General features: G+C 38.0%; 1 protein-coding gene across 1 annotated transcript in view; it reads right to left on the bottom strand.

The window, feature by feature from the left end:
* The window catches only part of LOC126354028 (leucine-rich repeat-containing protein 15-like), a 316933-nt gene that overhangs the window by 21830 nt on the left and 276121 nt on the right, over positions 1-18982 (bottom strand). Inside the window, exons 4-5 of the mRNA XM_050003360.1 lie at positions 11342-11659; positions 2781-3786 (exon numbers count right to left, since the gene is read on the bottom strand). Coding sequence (XP_049859317.1) covers positions 2781-3786; positions 11342-11659 — 1324 coding nt within the window. The remainder of the gene's footprint in view (positions 1-2780; positions 3787-11341; positions 11660-18982) is intronic.

The raw sequence follows: 18982 nt of genomic DNA, 5'->3' as shown, positions 1-18982 counted from the left end.
GAGAGACCTTTACTCTCAAAATCCAAGGCAAAGTTGATTTTGGAATGTATTTCATTTAAGAAATTGTGGAAACAGTGAAGCTCCTCTATGCTGTGTGGCCACATAACAAATATGTCATCTACATAGCAGAGATTCTGAGCAACAGGCATAAAATAATGCACCATTAAAGCCTTCCTGCTATGTGGATGATACGTTTGTTATATGACCCCACAGCCCAAGCAACCAGCCAGAAACAGTGGTCATGTGTGAGAGAGTTGTGCTTGTGTGAATGTGGTGTGGGGGTGCGTGCATTTTCTATTTCAGAAGAACTTTTTTATCTGAAAGCTTAAATGTTTAGCACTCTTTTTCTCACTGTGCCCATCTGACACTCGAAGTCTCCTCTTTGTGTAGCTGTTATCTTCAAACTGATTAAAATAGTATGCATATGAATAAAACAAGTCTCCATATTGAAACACAAACCAGTAAGAGTATTGAGAAAACTTTTTAAATTAGAAATATATCAGTTTATGGACTGTGAGTACACACACACACACACACACACACACACACACACACACACACACACACACACAATATAAAGAAACTATTTTAGGTTCACTGCAATTTGTCCCATTGAGTGACATATCTTGTCCATTCAAAAGTCTGGACAAACTGAAGCAATATTTGAGAGATATTAACACAAGCTTAGTAACAAACTATATATTAAATAGTAGCTTGTGTTAAAGTTCAGTAAAGTTAAATTAATCTGAGACCTATTTAAATTGCATGTGAAAATGCACTGATGAAAATGGAAAGTGTTACACTGTGAAGCATAAGGCTGATATATATCAAATTTTGTGGAGATGGTCATCATATGATGGACATTAAATGATTAAACTTTCCTTCCATTCGGAACTCATGTCCACCATCAGTATCTGCAACAGGGTCTCCACAGACACAAATACATTGTATGTGCTATGGAAGCAGACATCTTCTGAATGTCATCTTGATGAATTCCTTGTCATGTCTGAAACACATGCTGCATCAGTTCATGAAGATTTCTTAATGGAAGCTGATACAAAATTATCTCTCTTACTATCACATCACAGGCATTCTTTTATGGGTAACGAACCAAGGGATCTGGCAGGTCAGTCAAGAATCCATACATTCCTTTAAGCAGTCTTTGGTGTGAACTGCAGTGTGTCAACTTGCTTTATCTGATGTAATATGCCATTGGCTACCTCGGCTATGAAGGGTATAACAGTAGGGTTTACCATTCTTTCTACATATTTGTGAGCAGCCAGCTTCCCTTCAACAATTACCAAGTCAGTTCCTTGGTCATAACCAATAGCCATCAAACCAAATTCCAAGATAAACCTTTTGGAACGTAAATTCACAGTCCAACAAACACTTCTGTTCCTGAAGTTTCATCCAGGTCAGCGCTGGACTTCCTCAGAGGTGCTTCTCCGCTGAGTCTTGCTGACTTGGACAAAATGTCAGGAACAGAGGAGTTTCTTGGACCACAACTTTACATCCCAAAAGTTTTACGAGCAGCTATGTCATCAGGTTGTGAAAGCCTTCATTCTATGATCATAACTCAGAGACTTGGAGAGGTGTTGGTCTCAAAAATCACTGAGGTCTGTGACCTTCAATCCAGTCATTTATTGACACTTTCGTGTCATGTGACTCAGATAACCAGAAAACACCACAGAATGCCACTCAATATCCCAGTTGACTCTGGCGCTGCACCACAGTATAAACCCATTTGCAAATGACTGTAGTCTGTGCAGGTCTAGGCATGGACAGGGATTGCAGCATTTCTAGTTCAAAGAGATGGTTGCAGTGCACCCATACAGGTGCTTTGCACTATAAGAAAGTGTGGATCCTGCAAATTATGTGGGTCACTTGTTTATATAGAATTCACTGTTTACTACCATTGGCCATTACTGTTCACAACAAGTGAAATTCAGTAAATAACTCGCTAAGATCACATTTTATGCTCACACTGACTATGACATTCACGGCAGAGCACTCAGAAAACTACTGGATGCTCATTGACCATCACAGAATGTGTGACTCAGGTGCGCACAATGAACCTACACTCTACTGCCATCATTTGTGACCCAACCACAGTCTCTGTTGTCCATAATATGGTGTCAGTGGTAAATGACACACGGCAATTCGAGATCTCAACCCAACTTTGACTAATGTGTTCCCAATTATTCAAAGGAACAGACTGCCTGTAACCTCTGCCCACACTGTAGTTCTTGTAAATTAGCTATTCATCAGAGCAAGTAAAACAATCCTGGACCTTCTCATGGCATAGTCCTCCTGGAAAGATTCAGGCCTGCTTTTCTATCCACACTGTTGTCATGAGTCCATCTCATCACCACTCATTCTGCAGCAGTTGCATTAGTCAATTGTTCGCACTTACGGTACTGCCAGGTCCCTCACGCCAGTGTTTCATCTCCGCTAGCTCAGTGCCTAATGGTGATAAGCTGCATCTAGGGATGCTATGTTGTGATCTGAAAAGTTCTAGTAACATTAGACACGCCTAGTACTCAACATGTACTTGCATCAGTCTTCATCTGTAGGACTGGTTTTCTTCATTTGCTGAGAATACTTCAAATATGCTCACGTAAGGATAAAGATGTCCCACAGGCATGGAAATACTTAAGTATCCACTTGGTAGCTTTCTATCAAAATATAAATGTGTAACATTTTCCACTTCCATCAGCATAGTGCACTTTTATTTTGGCAAGAACAACCTCAGAGACTAAAAACAGAAAATATTTGTTTACCTGCAATGAGGCAGGCCTTGGCAGCACTCGTCTTGCACCAGGCCTGGGGACCCTTAGGGAGGCGTGCTGTGGTGGCCGGTGCCTCTGCCTGTGGGTAAGCAGAGCTTCTTCTTCATCCTCTGAAGTGCTGTATGCAGCCACTGCCACCCCTGCAGCCGGTCCAGGGTAAGAAACACTACCACTGCCACAAAATTCACGACCGTACCTCGGCCCAATAGTTCTAGTAATTGTGGCATCTGTCTCTGTTGTACTACGGCTAGATTCTGCAACCGTGTCGTAACCTGCATCAGGACTGGTGTAGCGAGCCGGTCCCGTTCGTTTACAGTTCCTTCTGCGGCAACAAGCTACTGTGGCAGCTGCTGCAATTGCGATCACTGCTAGGGGAACTCCAATCAAAAGTGTCAGACCGACAGTGGACTGCCAGTCGAAGAAGGTTTCGTGTAGTTCTTCAGGCATTGGGCACACGGTAATGTTACATGTCTGTGTCAAGTCAGTCACGGAGGGTGCCAGGAGGTTAATTCCGCGGTCTGATGTCCATCGGTGCAGGTTCCAAAGATTGCAGTCAGACTGCAGCAGCCCACCAAAAAGTCTCAGGTACTGTAATTGCACTAAACCACGCAGGGAACACACACTGAGCACTGGGAATGCATTGTTTGCCAGGTACAGATGAGTGAGATTACTCAGTTCTTCAAAAGATGTAAATGATACGTCTTCTACATCATTATTCTCCAGGTAGAGCTTCTTTAGACCACCCAACCCAGTAAAGAGTCCTGGATTGATCTCTTTTATTTTATTATGATCTAAGTGAAGAACACGTAAATTCGTAAGTGGGCTGAAGATACCTATCTCAAGACTTTCAAGTCTGTTGTGGGAGAGATATAACACATCTAAACTGGTTTGTTGAACAAATAAGTCAACACCGAGTTCCTGTAGCAGATTACCTGAGAGGTCAAGCACAAGCAACTGGCTCAATGGATTGAGTGCACCACTTTCAATGTTGATAAGCCTGTGAAAGAAAAAAGGAAAAGCTTCATAAAGTAATCCATTTCTCACAACACTAATGCCTCAATAACAAAACTTGTATTTTAAAGTCTAAGAAACCAGGTAGTCAATATAGATAGTGTATAGTACTCTGCAAGTACTCACCAGACTCCTAAACATGCTGATGACATAATGAAATTACTTGAGCAATATACAGAGTCTTTCATAAAACAAAGGCAGATTTCAAAATTTTTCATTGCCCAAATATTGTATGATTGGGAACATTTTTAACATTTCATTTGTTAACGCACATTTCAAAGTTACTACTTAAAAGTCAGAATAATTTTGCTCACCTTCAAACACAAATTTGTGAATTGGAAAAGATATTTGTTGAGGTAGTTTGCATTTGCAAGTGCACGATATCCCCTTTAACAGAATTGTTGGATGGCTATGGGCAGTCCTGGGAGCATGTCCCTCCACCCTCCAAATGACAAGTCTGGGGCTATCCCACTAAAATCACTCTTCAGTGATGAATCAGCACAGGAAGAGCAAGATCTTCACTGGTTGTGGTCCTGATGTCACCAAACATTAATGCTACGTAATGTACACCTAATGAGTCATGACAAAGAATTCTTTTGAATACCTGATGCCTGGTCCCCTTGTGAATTAAGAGATCACACTGCCACTCATTTAACTTGGTATTTCAGATGCAATTGATCTAAACATGATACAAAATATAGACCAAATTTTACCATGCTTCACTTAGCACTCCTTAAGAATTAAGAAGCACACAATCAAAATGACATTTTATAATCAGGCCTTTACTTTGAAATACTCTACATTATTGATGAATTTTACTGCATTAAAAGGAAAGCATTTTTCAAAAATTTATTACATCCACAAAATATAGATGGAATTTGTGAGTACATCTTCAAGAGGTACAACGTCCAATATAGTCAGTTGCAAAAACAACCATTTTTAAAAAAGTGAAAGTGCTTTGAGAGGGGAAAAGGTTGTATTTTGAGAGTGTTAGGTTTATCAAATTGATAAGAGTTATCTCAGTGATCAATGAAGTGTTTTCTGCCAGTACAGAAAGCTGTGAAAGAGTTTGCTGCTATGGTCCCTTGAACAGAATTATTCTTAATCTGCTGGTTTCCCACATGAGTTTAGTGAACGTGCACTAGTTCAGCAGGAAGAAGCCTCTTACCAGAGTTTGGAGCCATTAGATAGCTGGAGGTTGTGTTTAATGGATGAGCACAATTTGGTGAGGTCTAGTTGAAAAAAAAGACTCATTTGTCTTTGCGGAAATTCAAGGTGTGGAGATTATCAGTGGAAGTTGCTAGAAATCAGGTGGACTCAGTTTAGCTAGTGGGGCATATGTTTTTAATTCTAGTGATTAGCTCTGGGAGATTTGTTACAGTGTATTTATAAAATGGTATAGCAGAAAGTACAATTTTAATCCTGTTTCGCAGGACGGCTGTCCCTATTCGTGTTGATTTAATAGTGTATCACTGCAAAGAATTCATTACAATCTGCCATTAAATGTTTCTGTATAAATCAGCAGAGAAATATGTTGCATAGTATTCCTTGTGTACGACGCAATGTTGCTTCTACCCCCAGCCACGAGTTGAAATTCATGTAACAACGTCGTGGCTCTGAGGACTACACAGAAAAAACGTTTCAAATGTTTCTTCAAGAATTATAAGCAACCAAACACTCCATGTACAGACAGAAAAACCTACAGATCAGATGCCAGTAGAAACAGGTGCATACAGTTGACACAGAACCCACCTTATTAAGCAGAGGTTGTGAAGAGAATGGTGTTGGAGGATATGAGACTAACTTGCTTATTTATTAAAATTAATATCGCCATACTCATATTTCTCTGAAATGCATTTTTTGTCCATTGCTCTTACATGTAATGAATCATAATATCTCCCTTTGACACTGGGATTACACCAAACACAGTGTAGGTACCTCAGCTCCAGTGTTCACCTTACCATTTCTACAAGAAAATCTGTCACCTGACAATAATGATGTCTGTGGACTATTATTAAACATAATAACAACAATTCCACTGGCTTGGTTCAAAAATTCACAGAAACAATCAACTAAGGTACTGCTTAGGTGTGCTCACAGTTGCACACTACACCCTAAATCTGAAGGCCATAATTTCAAATTCAGAGAAAACTATTACACAATACTGTCTCAGTACTTAAGTAGCTGACCTGTATGGTTTCAGTATCTCACTTGCAACAATCCCCCCCCCCCCCCAAAAAAAAAAAAAAAAAAAAAAAAAAAAAAAAAAAAAAAAAAACCACCCAGAGGACTGCTGATTAAGTAAGTTATCTGGTGATACTTAAAACATGCGGAAGTGAAAAATGACCAAGATACAAAGCAATTTAAAAAGAAATAATCTCTCTCCTCTTTAATTCACATTTACTCACTCAGTTATAACGAGCCACTGAGAAAGTAGAATAGAAAATTGAGTATTTATTCTAAAATCTGCTGAAACAATCCAATTACATTAGCAGGGTAAAGGCTGAAGTAAAAACTACGTAAACACAAGCTAGCTGATCAACAACAACGGAAAGAGAAAAAAATCAGAGAGAGACTGAGAACAAGAGCCAGCAAGAGATTGTATTACATACATTCCACCAGGATCTACCATTATCATGTTGAGGAACAATATCATATATTTTACATGATCATATTTTTAATGACACTCAACTCTTTGCTGCTAAAATAGATGGCAGATCATGTGTTCAAGTAACTTTTATTGAGCGTAAAAGGCAATCTGTTTAAATACGGCATGCTAAAACTTGCAAATGATGAACAATTACATTTGGTTGGATGTTCTGATTGAAATAGGGAAATATACTGCAATATATTGGCCCTATTTTTAGTGTTTGAGAAGAATTTCATCTCACTGGAGGAGCTGCAAGGCATTATGCCATGAGCAAGTGTTTAGCTTCTTTGAAGACAGTGACAGTAAATAAAAAGTATCTCTGAACCTCATTATCAATCAAAATGGAGCTGCCTTCAATTAAAGCACATGAAGAGTTACAACAAGATCTAAGGCAGGCCATGTTGACCCCATGAATACTATAAAAAGCACAGCCCATGTTTCTTTTTTTAAGGCCTGTAACTCATGAAACAATGATTTTGAGAAAAGAAGCTCTGCTTTATCATGTAGGATGTAATTTTAGTTTAACAGTACTTGCACAACAAAACTGATGAGTCAGTAGCCAGCTTAAAAACAGTATGTGAAAGAAGGGGATGCAAACACAGAACAAACCACAAAAGGGGCTTTTCTTTCGCGTTTTTTGTACCATTGTACATCTGAGTGAGCAATAATGTGGACAGAAGAATTACAAACAAAAGAACTCCACACTCTATAATCAAGAGCTAAATATAGGGAATCTTGTTGCAACTTGTTTCAAAAACAGGGGTGTTATAAACACATACATTCTAAAAGCCATACTGCTTGTGAAAAGACTGCACTCAAACACTTATTCGGATTTCCACCAGTACAATACTAGAAATAAAATGAGAAGAGTACCATACATATATAAAGAACAACAAATGCTTTGTGAAATTATGTAAATAGAAATCAGCAAAACTTTTATTGTAATTTTGTTGTAAATTAATGACATATTCAGAAGAATGTGTCTTGTGTATCGTACAATAACTGTAATCATTACTGTTTCTTTTAACATGTGCTGTATACCATTCGATGTTGAATAAAGCTAATATTATTATTATTATAAGATTTATGTCTATATTCATACTAAACAAATCTCTGAAGTGCATAGAGAGAGAGAGAGAGAGAGAGAGAGAGAGAGAGAGAGAGAGAGAGAGAGAGAGAACTTCCCTATTGTAACGCATACTAGCATTTCTTTCCATTCCATTTACATTTGGGACAGGGGAAGAGTGCATAAAGGCTTTTGTGCATGCCATAATTAGTCTAATCCTGTCTTTATGCTCCCTACAAGATTGATATGTAGGAGGCTGAATTATACTTCTAGATTCCTCACTTCACTTAGTATTGCTCCTTGAAATCTTTTAAGTAATCATTCACGAGGTGACACATTTATTCAGACACCAGCTACTTTAGATATTTCAACATTACAGAGACACTCACATGGGTTAAACAAACCTGCAATCCTTTGTGTTGCCCTTGTTTGTATATATACAATACCCCTTCTTCTTCTCTTCCCCCCCCCCCCTTCCCCTTGCTCTCACTGAAACATTTACCTGCTTATGTGGCTCATCACAAAGCCTCTTCCAATCTTCTCTTTTCCCCCACAGTCTATCACTCAGCATTTCCCCCCACTGTAATAATCTTCAACTCACAACATCCTTCACCTAATCTCTCCACCTAATTCATGATTTTCCACTTGTTCTTCCTCCAGATTCTGTCAACTCCAGAGCTCTTTGTGAAAGCCTTTCTTTTCTCATCTTTTAACATGACCAAATCATTTCATCCTATTTCTCTCCAAAGTTTCTTTTATGGGATTGATAAGAAGTGTGTCATTTCTTATCCTATCCCTTCTCATCTTACCCTAGAATCCTTGTAGGAAGTCCATCTCTGTTGCTAGTATTCTACTCAGATCTTTCTTTCTCCAGGTTAAACATTCTAATCCATAGGCCAGATATGGTACATAATACGATTTCTATATCATGATCTTTGCTTTGGCAGGTATTTTATACTTGCTAATTATGTCTGGTTCACAGTATTAAAATTTTGAATATTTTTCTATCCCATAAAAAATTACTTTTTTGACTTTTCCTTTCCTTGTTAGCTTACATATGAGATAGTTGGAAGCATCTAGGCCTTTCAAAATTTTTCTATTACAGCTTACAACATTTTTTTTTTTAATTTCCCTGGTGATTTTCATTACCTTATCAGCTTATTTTCCTGCCTGCCCCTTCAATTACCCCCTGCCAGGTATTTAGTTGCTGTTGATCCTTGGTGAACTTTCCTTCTGATGTTCTAAGTGGCTACCATGAAGAGCACTGGCGAGAGCACATTTCCTTGTCAAAACCCTTCATCTGTTCTAAACCATTCTAATGTTTTGCCACTTCTTTATAATTACAATTCAGGCATTTGTTATGCATGTTTCTGATTCAAAATCACATTCCTTCCGGCAGTTCCAGTCAGATCTTACCATCTCTCTTTCCTTCCAGTAGTACCGTAAACCTTTTTTAATATCTATGAATGCAACTACTATGTCTTTCCCAAATTCCCATTTATTTCTTACCACCTGTGTAGCTGTAAATACGGCATCTATATTTGATCTTCCAAGCCAAAATCCTTGTTGTTCTTGTAACTGTACTTCTATCTTGTTCCTGATTTTCTGTAAGGTTATATTTTCATAAATCTTTATGTAATGTCATATTAATGCTATTCCTCTGTAGTTCTCATGGAGAGTTTTGTTATCTTTCTCAAAAACAGGTACAATAGCTGCTTTAGTCTAATCATCAGGTATCACTCTGTTGATTCATATTATCCTCCTTATTCTATATAGTCACATAATTCCAAAAGGTCCTGTGGCTCTGATTACTTCCACTGTAATGCCACATACTCCAGGAGCTTTCTTTTTTTCAGTTCTTTCTTTCAGCTTTTTCCAGATCCAACATCTACATATTTCCTCTTGTTAACCCTATTTTGTATAAGGCTCTCACATTTGAGCATTGTTCAAGGGGGAGGAGGGGGTGCAGAGTGGTTTTGTACACAATCTTATATTAAGACAGACTGCATTTTCCCGGCAGTCTACCTATGAACTGAAAACAATCTGCTTTACTTATGACTGAGCCTGTGTGTTCTGAGCTTACGTAATCATTCAATTTCATATCCCTGCAGATATTTAAATCAGATATTTGTATGATTCAATTGATTCCAATTGTGACTCATAGAAAATGTAGTAATTAGACTCTACAATTTTGCATAATTTTAAATTTCTGTATGTTTAAAGCAAGTTCTCAATCCTTGCATTACTTTGAGCTTTTATCAAGACTTTGAACAGTCATGAAGATTTTTTCAGTCAAAAACTAATTATAGTCAACTGCACCATTTACAAAAAGCCTGAGGTTATAATTAATATTGTCCATCATGATACTGTCCATTACATCACTAATATACAACATTTACAGCAAACGGCCAGACACACTTTTCTGGGACTCAAATGTTAATCCTACATCTATTGTGACTTCCGTTTAAGATAACATGCTATGTACTTCCTATCACAAAACCTTCAATCCAGTTACAAATTCCATTTGATGGTCTATTTGATCATATGTTCATTAGCAAGAATTGGTAGCTACTAGGCAAAATTCTTTTGAAAGTCAAGAAATGTTACACAAACCCAACTGCTTTCATTCAGGGTTTTCAGGATTTCGCATGAAGACAGCATCAGTTGAGATCCACATGACCGATGTTTTCCAAATCCACACTGGTCAGCATGGAGGAGGTCATTCTGTTTGAGATATCTCATTATGTTTGAGCTTAGAATTTTTTCTAATATTCTACAACAGCTGAATGTCAATAACAGTTTGTGAATCATTTCCAATACACTTCTTGTACGTGTGATCTCTACTTTCTTCCAGCTATTGCCACCCCCTTTTTTGGGTCTAAAATGTATCATAGTTAAAAGAGGCTAGCTCAGCTAAAAATTCTATATTGGATTTGATACATAATCCAACAGAACTTGAGGCTTTCTTCAGTTTAACAATTTCAGCTGTCTCTTTATGCCACTCTCATTAATATCCAGATCACTCACTTTTGTTACTGTATCTGATCTAATGTGGGGTACTACCCTTAAATTCTAGATAATTGAAAACTGGAGTTCAGCATTTCGACTTTGGCCTTGCTAATCTTAATTTTGGTTACTGTCATCCATGAGTGTTTGGACACTAGCTCTGATACCACTGATAGTCTTTATGAATGACCAAAACGTCTTTCAGTTTTGTCAGCCATATCTGATAGGATTCTGCTGTGGTAGTTAGTTTCATGTTCCATTGTGCTACAAGTTCAGGTCCCGTTCCTGTACAGAGTTTTAACCCGGCAGGAAGTTCAAAACAGCACTTGTTTGCTGCAGAGATTCTGAATAGAATATGTAAGTTCTGCCCATTTATCCCACATCTGAAGTATAAGCTGCAACTATAAGTTGCCCTTGTAAGGTTGAACGCAGGTAAAAAATTTAAAATTATCCACAGTGAGCACTGCATTAACTGCCCTAGTCATTAAAAATCTCTACAATGTTCTTGCTAACCAACAAAACAAATTTTCATTCATATCACAACATTTCTGGCACATATATTGCACTCCAGGAACACACTACAATATCCCTTTGTTACTGAAAGTGATGCATTTGAAGCTTTGGGAAATTGTGATGTTCATTTCAGAGAATTGTAGAGGAAAGTGCTTAAGCTAGGTTCTGAAGTTATGTTCAAATCAACAGCAGTTTGATCTTCAATTGACAAAGAAAATGAGCATTTTACTTTTTTTAGGGCAATAAAAGAAAAGAAAAAAGTAGAAGAGAAAAGGTTGTCTGAAGACTCTTAACAAAAAGACTCACCTGTTGTTGGAAAGATAGAGGTATTGTAACCCTGGAAGCTCTGTGAATGATCCATTTGGTATGTCACTGATTAGATTGTATGACAACCAGAGTTCAGTCATCAGGGGACAGCAATCACCCAGAAATGAGTCTGATACAGGTATCTCTGAAATGTTACACCGCTGCAGCTGCATAACACGGAGGCTGGGTATGTCTTCCAGTCTTGGTGCATATGGACCCAGGGGATTATCGCTCAACGTTAGAGATTCAAGTCTTAACGCTCCAATGAAAGCACGTTCATTAATATGTTGGATTGAGTTTCGAGCAAGAGACAGCCACCTGCAACATAAAAAGTTCACTATTAGGTCATTATCCTTTTTTTTATTTTTACATATGGTTTATACCCTTGTCTACAGTGACTATACTACATAACACTCTGTAGCAACCTGTAGGCCATGAGTAAGTCATTTCTATGTAATACACTTTCTTCCAGGAAGGTATGCAAGAAAACTTCTGTGAAGTTTGGAAGGTAAGAGACAGGGAGGGACAGAAGGAAAGGCGTGAAGGCAAGTCATGAGTCATGGCTGGATAGCTTAGCCATTAAGGATATTGTGCATGGTAAGCAAGGTTCTGGGTTCAAGTCCCAGTCCAGTATTTATTATTAACCTGCAGGAAGACGCAAGATGAAGATTTATTCTGGAATGCCAGTGTTGTTCTAACAGTGTTTGGGATAGCAAAAATTCTTCCTAATGCCGGCCTGTGTGACTGAGCGGTTCTAGGGCGCTACAATCTGGAACTGCGCGACCGCTACGTTCGCAGGTTCGAATCCTGCCTCAGGCATGGGTGTGTGTGATGGTCTTAGGTTAGTTAGGTTTAAGTAGTTCTAAGTTCTAGGGGACTGATGACCTTAGAAGTTAAGTCGCATAGTGCTCACAGCCATTTGAACCTTTTTTTTTTTCTTATTAATGAACACCTGCATCAATATTATGTGAATGATGGAAAGAGAGAGGACATCCTGTTTTGTAGCTAGACTTTTCCATTATCTGACTACTTGAGTTTCTTCTTGTTGTGTCATGTCAACTGTCATGAGTGCAAAAAATCTGTTGAGACTTAAGAGTATCACGTGGCAAGAGTTCCCGCAACTTGTCGCAACACATGAACAACACTGGGTTTGTCCAAAAGGTTATGATGAAACTTTGTGAGATTATGACATGCCTACATAGTTGCTGGAAACCTGTTATGAATGTAATGCCTCAGACAAGGTGTGGAGACAAATGAAATTATTAAAATACAGGCAGAAAAAACAGGTATCCTGGTCAGATGAGTACATGTTATAAACACAGAATCATACAAGAGCAATGTAGTAGTGGGTTTAATGATTAAGTAAATAGGGATATGGGTGAACAGTTACAAAAAGCACAACAAGCAGATTATCCTAGCCAAGAGAGAACACAGCAAAAACCCATCACAATAGTAGAAGTACACATAGCCACTAGTTCACAGATAAAGAGATTGAAAAAATTTATGATGACATAAAATAATTTATTCAGTATTCAATTGTGATCTTACTTATGAAGGTCTCCTTAAAATTCACAATAATGAGTAACATATCTTCCAAACTATTATCACGATCAGCATAGCAGTTTGATCATACAAGTAACAAATTAATAGCAGTAGTAGAAAGTTAAACAACAATAATAAAGATAAATGCAATACACCATGGCATTTATGCCACCTTGCAAATCATGATCTGTCATGTGTACTTAATTGCATTCACTGCTAAGGCCATGCATGTCGGTAAGGAGACAGGTTACCCTCTCCACATAAGACAGATGGTGAAGACACTTGGTCCTGGAATGTGGGGAAGTTTAAACATCGAGACACTTGTCCTTGACTGATGGCAGACTGAAGGAAATCCTGCATCAAAATTGGTGGGAGGAGCATAAATTTCAGAAATAATATCTGATATATGATTTATCAGAAAATCAGTTAACCATGCTAGAGTCTTTTCTCATGCTGACACTTAAATATTATTGCAATGTATTTTTTAACAATGTATTTTTTAACAATGAATTTGTAAAAGATAAAAATTAATTATAATTTGTCCACAATAAAGGATGACAGCCAAAACAGTTGCAGGATAAAAATTTATTAAAATTCTAATTTTAATAAATTTTTATCCTGCAACTGTTTTGGCTGTCATCCTTTATCGTGAAAATTTCAACAGTTGCTGTTCCAGCCATGTTTAAAATCTTGAATTATAATCTGATGACAAATATTGGCAGGAATAGCCGTAAGTATCATGAAAATGCTCATAGCACAAGCATGCATAAACTGGTTAAATGTACTCATCAATCAGCCTCTGAGAAGCAAACATTTAACTAGTCTAACTTGGTAATCAGTTGCATGAACATATAAATCATGATCAGACTGACCAGTTATATTACTGTAAGTGAAAATGAGAAATCATAACCTTATCTCTGGCAATGTTAACCTGATATTAAAACATACTGACAGAAAGACAGTGAAGATATGTTCAATACCTTTGGTGCTCGAGACAACTTACAGTTGGTACAATGATTTATGGATTATGAGTGGCTCTCAAATAACATTGTTTTTTTTTTCATATTCCATATTGTTATAAGTGTTTCTCTATTTCACTTGGACAAATAAGGTGGCACCCCTTGTTCTTAAACACTTCAAACATTATTACAGTAATAGTAATAGCAGTCCCAAAAGCCACACTGAATTTTACTATTAAAATTATGAATGTTAGATAGCACAATTTATGGAGAAGAATTTCAGTGGAACAACAACAGACCTTTACGTAGCTCTCTAAATGCAATTTCATGTAAGGGAAACTTATGGCATTAGCGTATTTAACTACAGCAATGTATCATTGTAAATATAATCCCTATTTTGATCAGTTGACGAATTCGGGAGGGAACCACTCACTACAGTTCCATTTTAAAACTACCCCTTCACTCCAAAGAATTTAGAGTATTTTTAAAAAATCCTCATCACTGTTAAACGACACACTTTTAAAATATCAGCCAAGCTGCAGAAGATGGGCAGAAACAAACAACAGTGTGCTGTTCAGGTCTACATTTTTGTTGAAACACTTTATGTGAATATGACAACCAAATCTTTGGAACAGCCAGCCAGAGTGAAATCGCTATCTTATATGCAAAGTAAAACAAGTGAAATACCCTCAGACATCAAGAAGCATGTAATAATTCCTGTCCCAAAGAAGGCAGAAGAAGGTGATTGTTGCTGTGGTCTTAAGTCCTGAGACTGGTTTGATGAAGCTCTCCATGCTACTCTATCCTGTCCAAGCTGCTTCATCTCCCATTACCTACTGCAGCCTACATCCTTCTGAATCTGCTTAGTGTATTCATCTCTTGGTCTCCCTCTACAATTTTTACCCTCCACGCTGCCCTCCAGTATTAAATTGGTGATCACCTGATTTAATTCGACTACATTCCATTATCCTCATTTTGCTTTTGTTGTTGTTCCTCTTATACCCTCCTTTCAAGACAGTGTCCATTCTGTTCAACTGCTCTTCCAAGTCCTCTGCTGTCTCTGACAGAATTACAATGACATCGGCGAACCTCAATTTTTTTATTTCTTCTCTATGGATTTTAATACCTACTCCAAATTTTTCTTTTGTTTCCTTTACTGCTTGCTCAATATACAGATTGAATAACAACGGGGAGACGCTACAACCCTGTCTTACTCCCTTCCCAACAACTGCTTCCCTTTCATGTCCTTCGACTCTTATTAACTGCCATCTGGTTTCTGTACAAATAGTAAATAGTCTTTCGCTCCCTGTATTTTACCCCTGCCACCTTCAGAATTTGAAAGAGAATAATCCAGTCAAATGCTAGAAACGTAGGTTTGCCTTTCCTTAATGTTTCTTCTAAGATAAGTCGTAGGGTAAGTATAGCCTCACATGTTCCAACATTTCTATGGAATCCAAATTGATCTTCTCTGAGGTCGGCTTCTACCAGTTTTTCCATTCATCTGTAAAGAATTCACGTTATTATTTTGCAGCTGTGACTTATTAAATTGATAGTTCAGTAATTTTCTCATCTATCAACACCTGCTTTCTTTGGGATTGGAATTATTATATTCTTCTTGAAGTCTGAGGGTATTTCGCCTGTCTCATACATCTTGCTCACCAGATGGTAGAGTTTTGTCAGGACTGGCTCTCCCAAGGCCGTCAGTAGTTCCAATGGAATGTTGTCTACTCCGGGGGCCTTGTTTCGACTCAGGTCTTTCAGTGCTCTGTCAAACTCTTCACGCAGTATCTTATCTCCCATTTCGTCTTCATCTACATCCTCTTCCATTTCCATAATATTGTCCTCAAGTACATCGCCCTTGTATAAACCTTCTATATACTCCTTCCACCTTTCTGCCTTCCCTCCTTTGCTTAGAACTGGGTTGCCATCTGAGGTCTCGATATTCATACAAGTGGTTCTCTTTTCTCCAAAGGTCTCTCTAATTTTCCTGTAAGCTGTATCTATCTTACCCCTAGTGAAATAAGCCGCTACATCCGTACATTTGTCCTCTAGCCATCCCTGCTTAGCCATTTTACACTTCCTCTTGATCTCATTTTTGAGACGTTTGTATTCCTTTTTGCCTGCTTCATTTACTGCATTTTTATATTTTCTCCTTTCATCAATTAAATTCAATATTTCTTCTGTTACCCAAGGATTTCTACTAGCCCTCGTCTTTTTACCTACTTGATCCTCTGCTGACTTCACTACTTCATCCCTCAGAGCTACCCATTCTTCTTCTACTGTATTTTTCTCCCCATTTCTGTCATTTGTTCCCTTATGCTCTCCCTGAAACTCTGTACAACATCTGGTTTTATCAATTTGTCCAGGTCCCATCTCCTTAAATTCCCACCTTTTTGCAGTTTCTTCAGTTTTAATCTGCAGCTCTTAACCAATAGATTGTGGTCAGAGTCCACATCTGCCCCTGGAAATGTCTTACAATATAATACCTGGTTCCTAAATCTCTGTCTTACCATTATATAATCTATCTGATACCTTCTAGTATTTCCAGGATTCTTCCATGTGTACAACCTTCTTTTATGATTTTTGAACCAAGTGTTAGCTATGATTAAGTTATGCTCTGTGCAGAATTCTACCAGATGGCTTCCTCTTTCATTTCTTAGCCCCAAACCATATTCACCCACTATGTTTCCTTCTGTCCCTTTTCCTACTGACGAATTCCAATTACCCATGACTATTAAATTTTCATCTCCCTTCACTACCTGAATAATTTCTTTTATCTCATCATTTCCTCTCTCTTTTTTAATCCTGGTCTGTTCATTTCTCCTCAGTAAGATTCATCTCATCTACATAAGTTATCTTATCTACCCATCTCATCTCATTGAGCGTTCACGTGAAATGATTCTCTTAGACAGACGATTAACTATTGACGAAGTGGCACATCATCTGCAAATTATTCACGGTTCTGTCTACGAAATCGTCTACAACAGACTTGGGTTTCATAAAGTTTGTGCAAGATGGGTTCCAAAACTACTCACACAGTTGCACAAACAAACGCGCTTGGACATCTGCAAAAAACATTTGGATCCCTATGATAACGAATGGAACAACTTCTTAGACAAGATTATTACTGGTGACGAAACATGGATCCATCACTACGAGACGGAGAGTAAATGGCAGGGTATGGAATGGAAACAGACAAATTTGCCGTGCAAAAAAAAGTTCAAGACCCAACCGTCCGCAGGAAAAATGATCCTTACGGTTTCTGGGACGCACAAGGTCCAATGACGGAACATTATGGGGAAAGGGGCAGAACAATAAACAGAGTGCGTTACACTGAGAGGCTTACTGCCAAGATAAAGCCTGAAATTCGAAGCAAACGCCGAGGATTGCTGTCAAAAGGTGGTGTGTTGTTGCACGACAATGGCCGTCCGCATACTGCTGCCCACCCTGCTGAAACGCTCCAGAAACTCAAATTTGAAGTACTTGATCATCCTCCATATAGTCCCGATCTTGCCTCTTCTGGCTATCACTTGTATGGTCCAATCAAACAAGCATTAAGGGGCCGTCGATTTACCTGGGATGAAGTAGTGAAAGAAGAGTTGCATCCCTGGCTCGCAGCTCAACCGAGAACCTTCCTTTATGAGGGCATATGGAAGCTTGTACAACGATGGACTAAATGCGTTGAAACCCAAGATAACTACGTCGAAAAATGCTGTTGTTGTAAGTTCCCTATTTGATTACAATAAAATGTTATAACTACTTTGAGGATAATAATTGACTTCCCCTCGTAGAAGATACGTGTCCATACAGTAATGGCAATTTTGTTATTTCACATGTTGTGTTAGTCTGATTTGGGCGATTTTTTGTTGTTGTATTGATAAATATGTTCGAAGAATATCTGTACGACGTTAGACTTCCAGATAGTTAGTTTGTTGTGAGCTGTCAAAAAGTTAGAAGTGTCTTAGCAGTATCTGTGATTATTAATTTTGTATAAGAAGGATCACAAAATTCATACTAAATTTTGTCGTAATGGTGGAATAAAATGCAGTATAATTTTAAAATGTCAAGTATTGCCTGTGGTGAATCTTCTATGAGTAAAATAAGGCTTTATGACGGGTATAACCATTTCGAGCAAGGCAATGAAGACGCTGGAGATGATGAGAGCCCTGAACGTCCCAGCACAACAATGAAGGACGAAATCGTACAAAGTAATAATTGTGACGATCGCCGAATCACAATCGGAGACGTTGCCGATGACACTGGTATATCAACTGAGTTGTGTTATGAAACTCCTGACAAAAATGTATTCCAAAATTGGTGAATTATGAACCAAGACGGGCAGTGGCGAGGGGTGGCATTTTTTTGTTGGGTAGGCTGAGAATTGTGAATTTAGAAAAAAGAAAAAATCTTAAAAACTTGTACAACAAAAATACTGCAAAATAATAAACAGCTGCAGATTAATCAAAATGTAGCACCTACTAACTAAGCGTTATATCTGTTTATAAATTAATTCTATCCTCCTGTCATTTTTCTAGTCTAGGGAGTGACCAAAAAAGACATTGCCCACTTACAGTCGCTTCCATCAGCCATCGCGTTGATTGTCAACTTCGTTTGCGCTAATATTAGGTTTTAAGGCGTTCGTACTGCTTTCGCAAGACGCGGTGGTTGCTAGATCTGCAAGAACCAAGGACAATAATTTCAGACGCTCAGAGCACATTTTTAATCCATTGTTTATAATAAATTTAAGAAGTTCCTGAGGCTGGAGGCTGTAGACGTTTATTCCCACTGCTGTTAAATAAACGTTATGCTTCCTTTTCAGTTTTTCACTGCCAAAGAAAGGACATATTTTACGCAGTTTTTCAGCTTCACATGTCGGGAAATTGTTTGCCTTTCTATAAAGGGAGAACTTTCTCTCACTTACAAGTTCTGTAAAATCTGTTTCATGGAAGTACTGGAAACTAGTTTCTATTTTTACGACTACTGTGACAATTATTTCAAATGCTGACCACCTCAGTTTCTGAATACTTGCTTCTGTTTCGTTAATATTAATTCAAATATTCCTGAATTTATAAAGCTCTTAGCTTCCGGCATCCATCTCAGAATAATTTCTTCATATTTTAGTCTTTCAACAGCTTTAATG

The sequence above is a fragment of the Schistocerca gregaria genome, chromosome 3 (genome assembly GCF_023897955.1).
Source record: "Schistocerca gregaria isolate iqSchGreg1 chromosome 3, iqSchGreg1.2, whole genome shotgun sequence".
NCBI classification, from domain to species: domain Eukaryota; kingdom Metazoa; phylum Arthropoda; class Insecta; order Orthoptera; family Acrididae; genus Schistocerca; species Schistocerca gregaria.
Note: the sequence above shows the minus strand (reverse complement) of the source record. Positions and strands in the feature narration are given on the sequence as shown.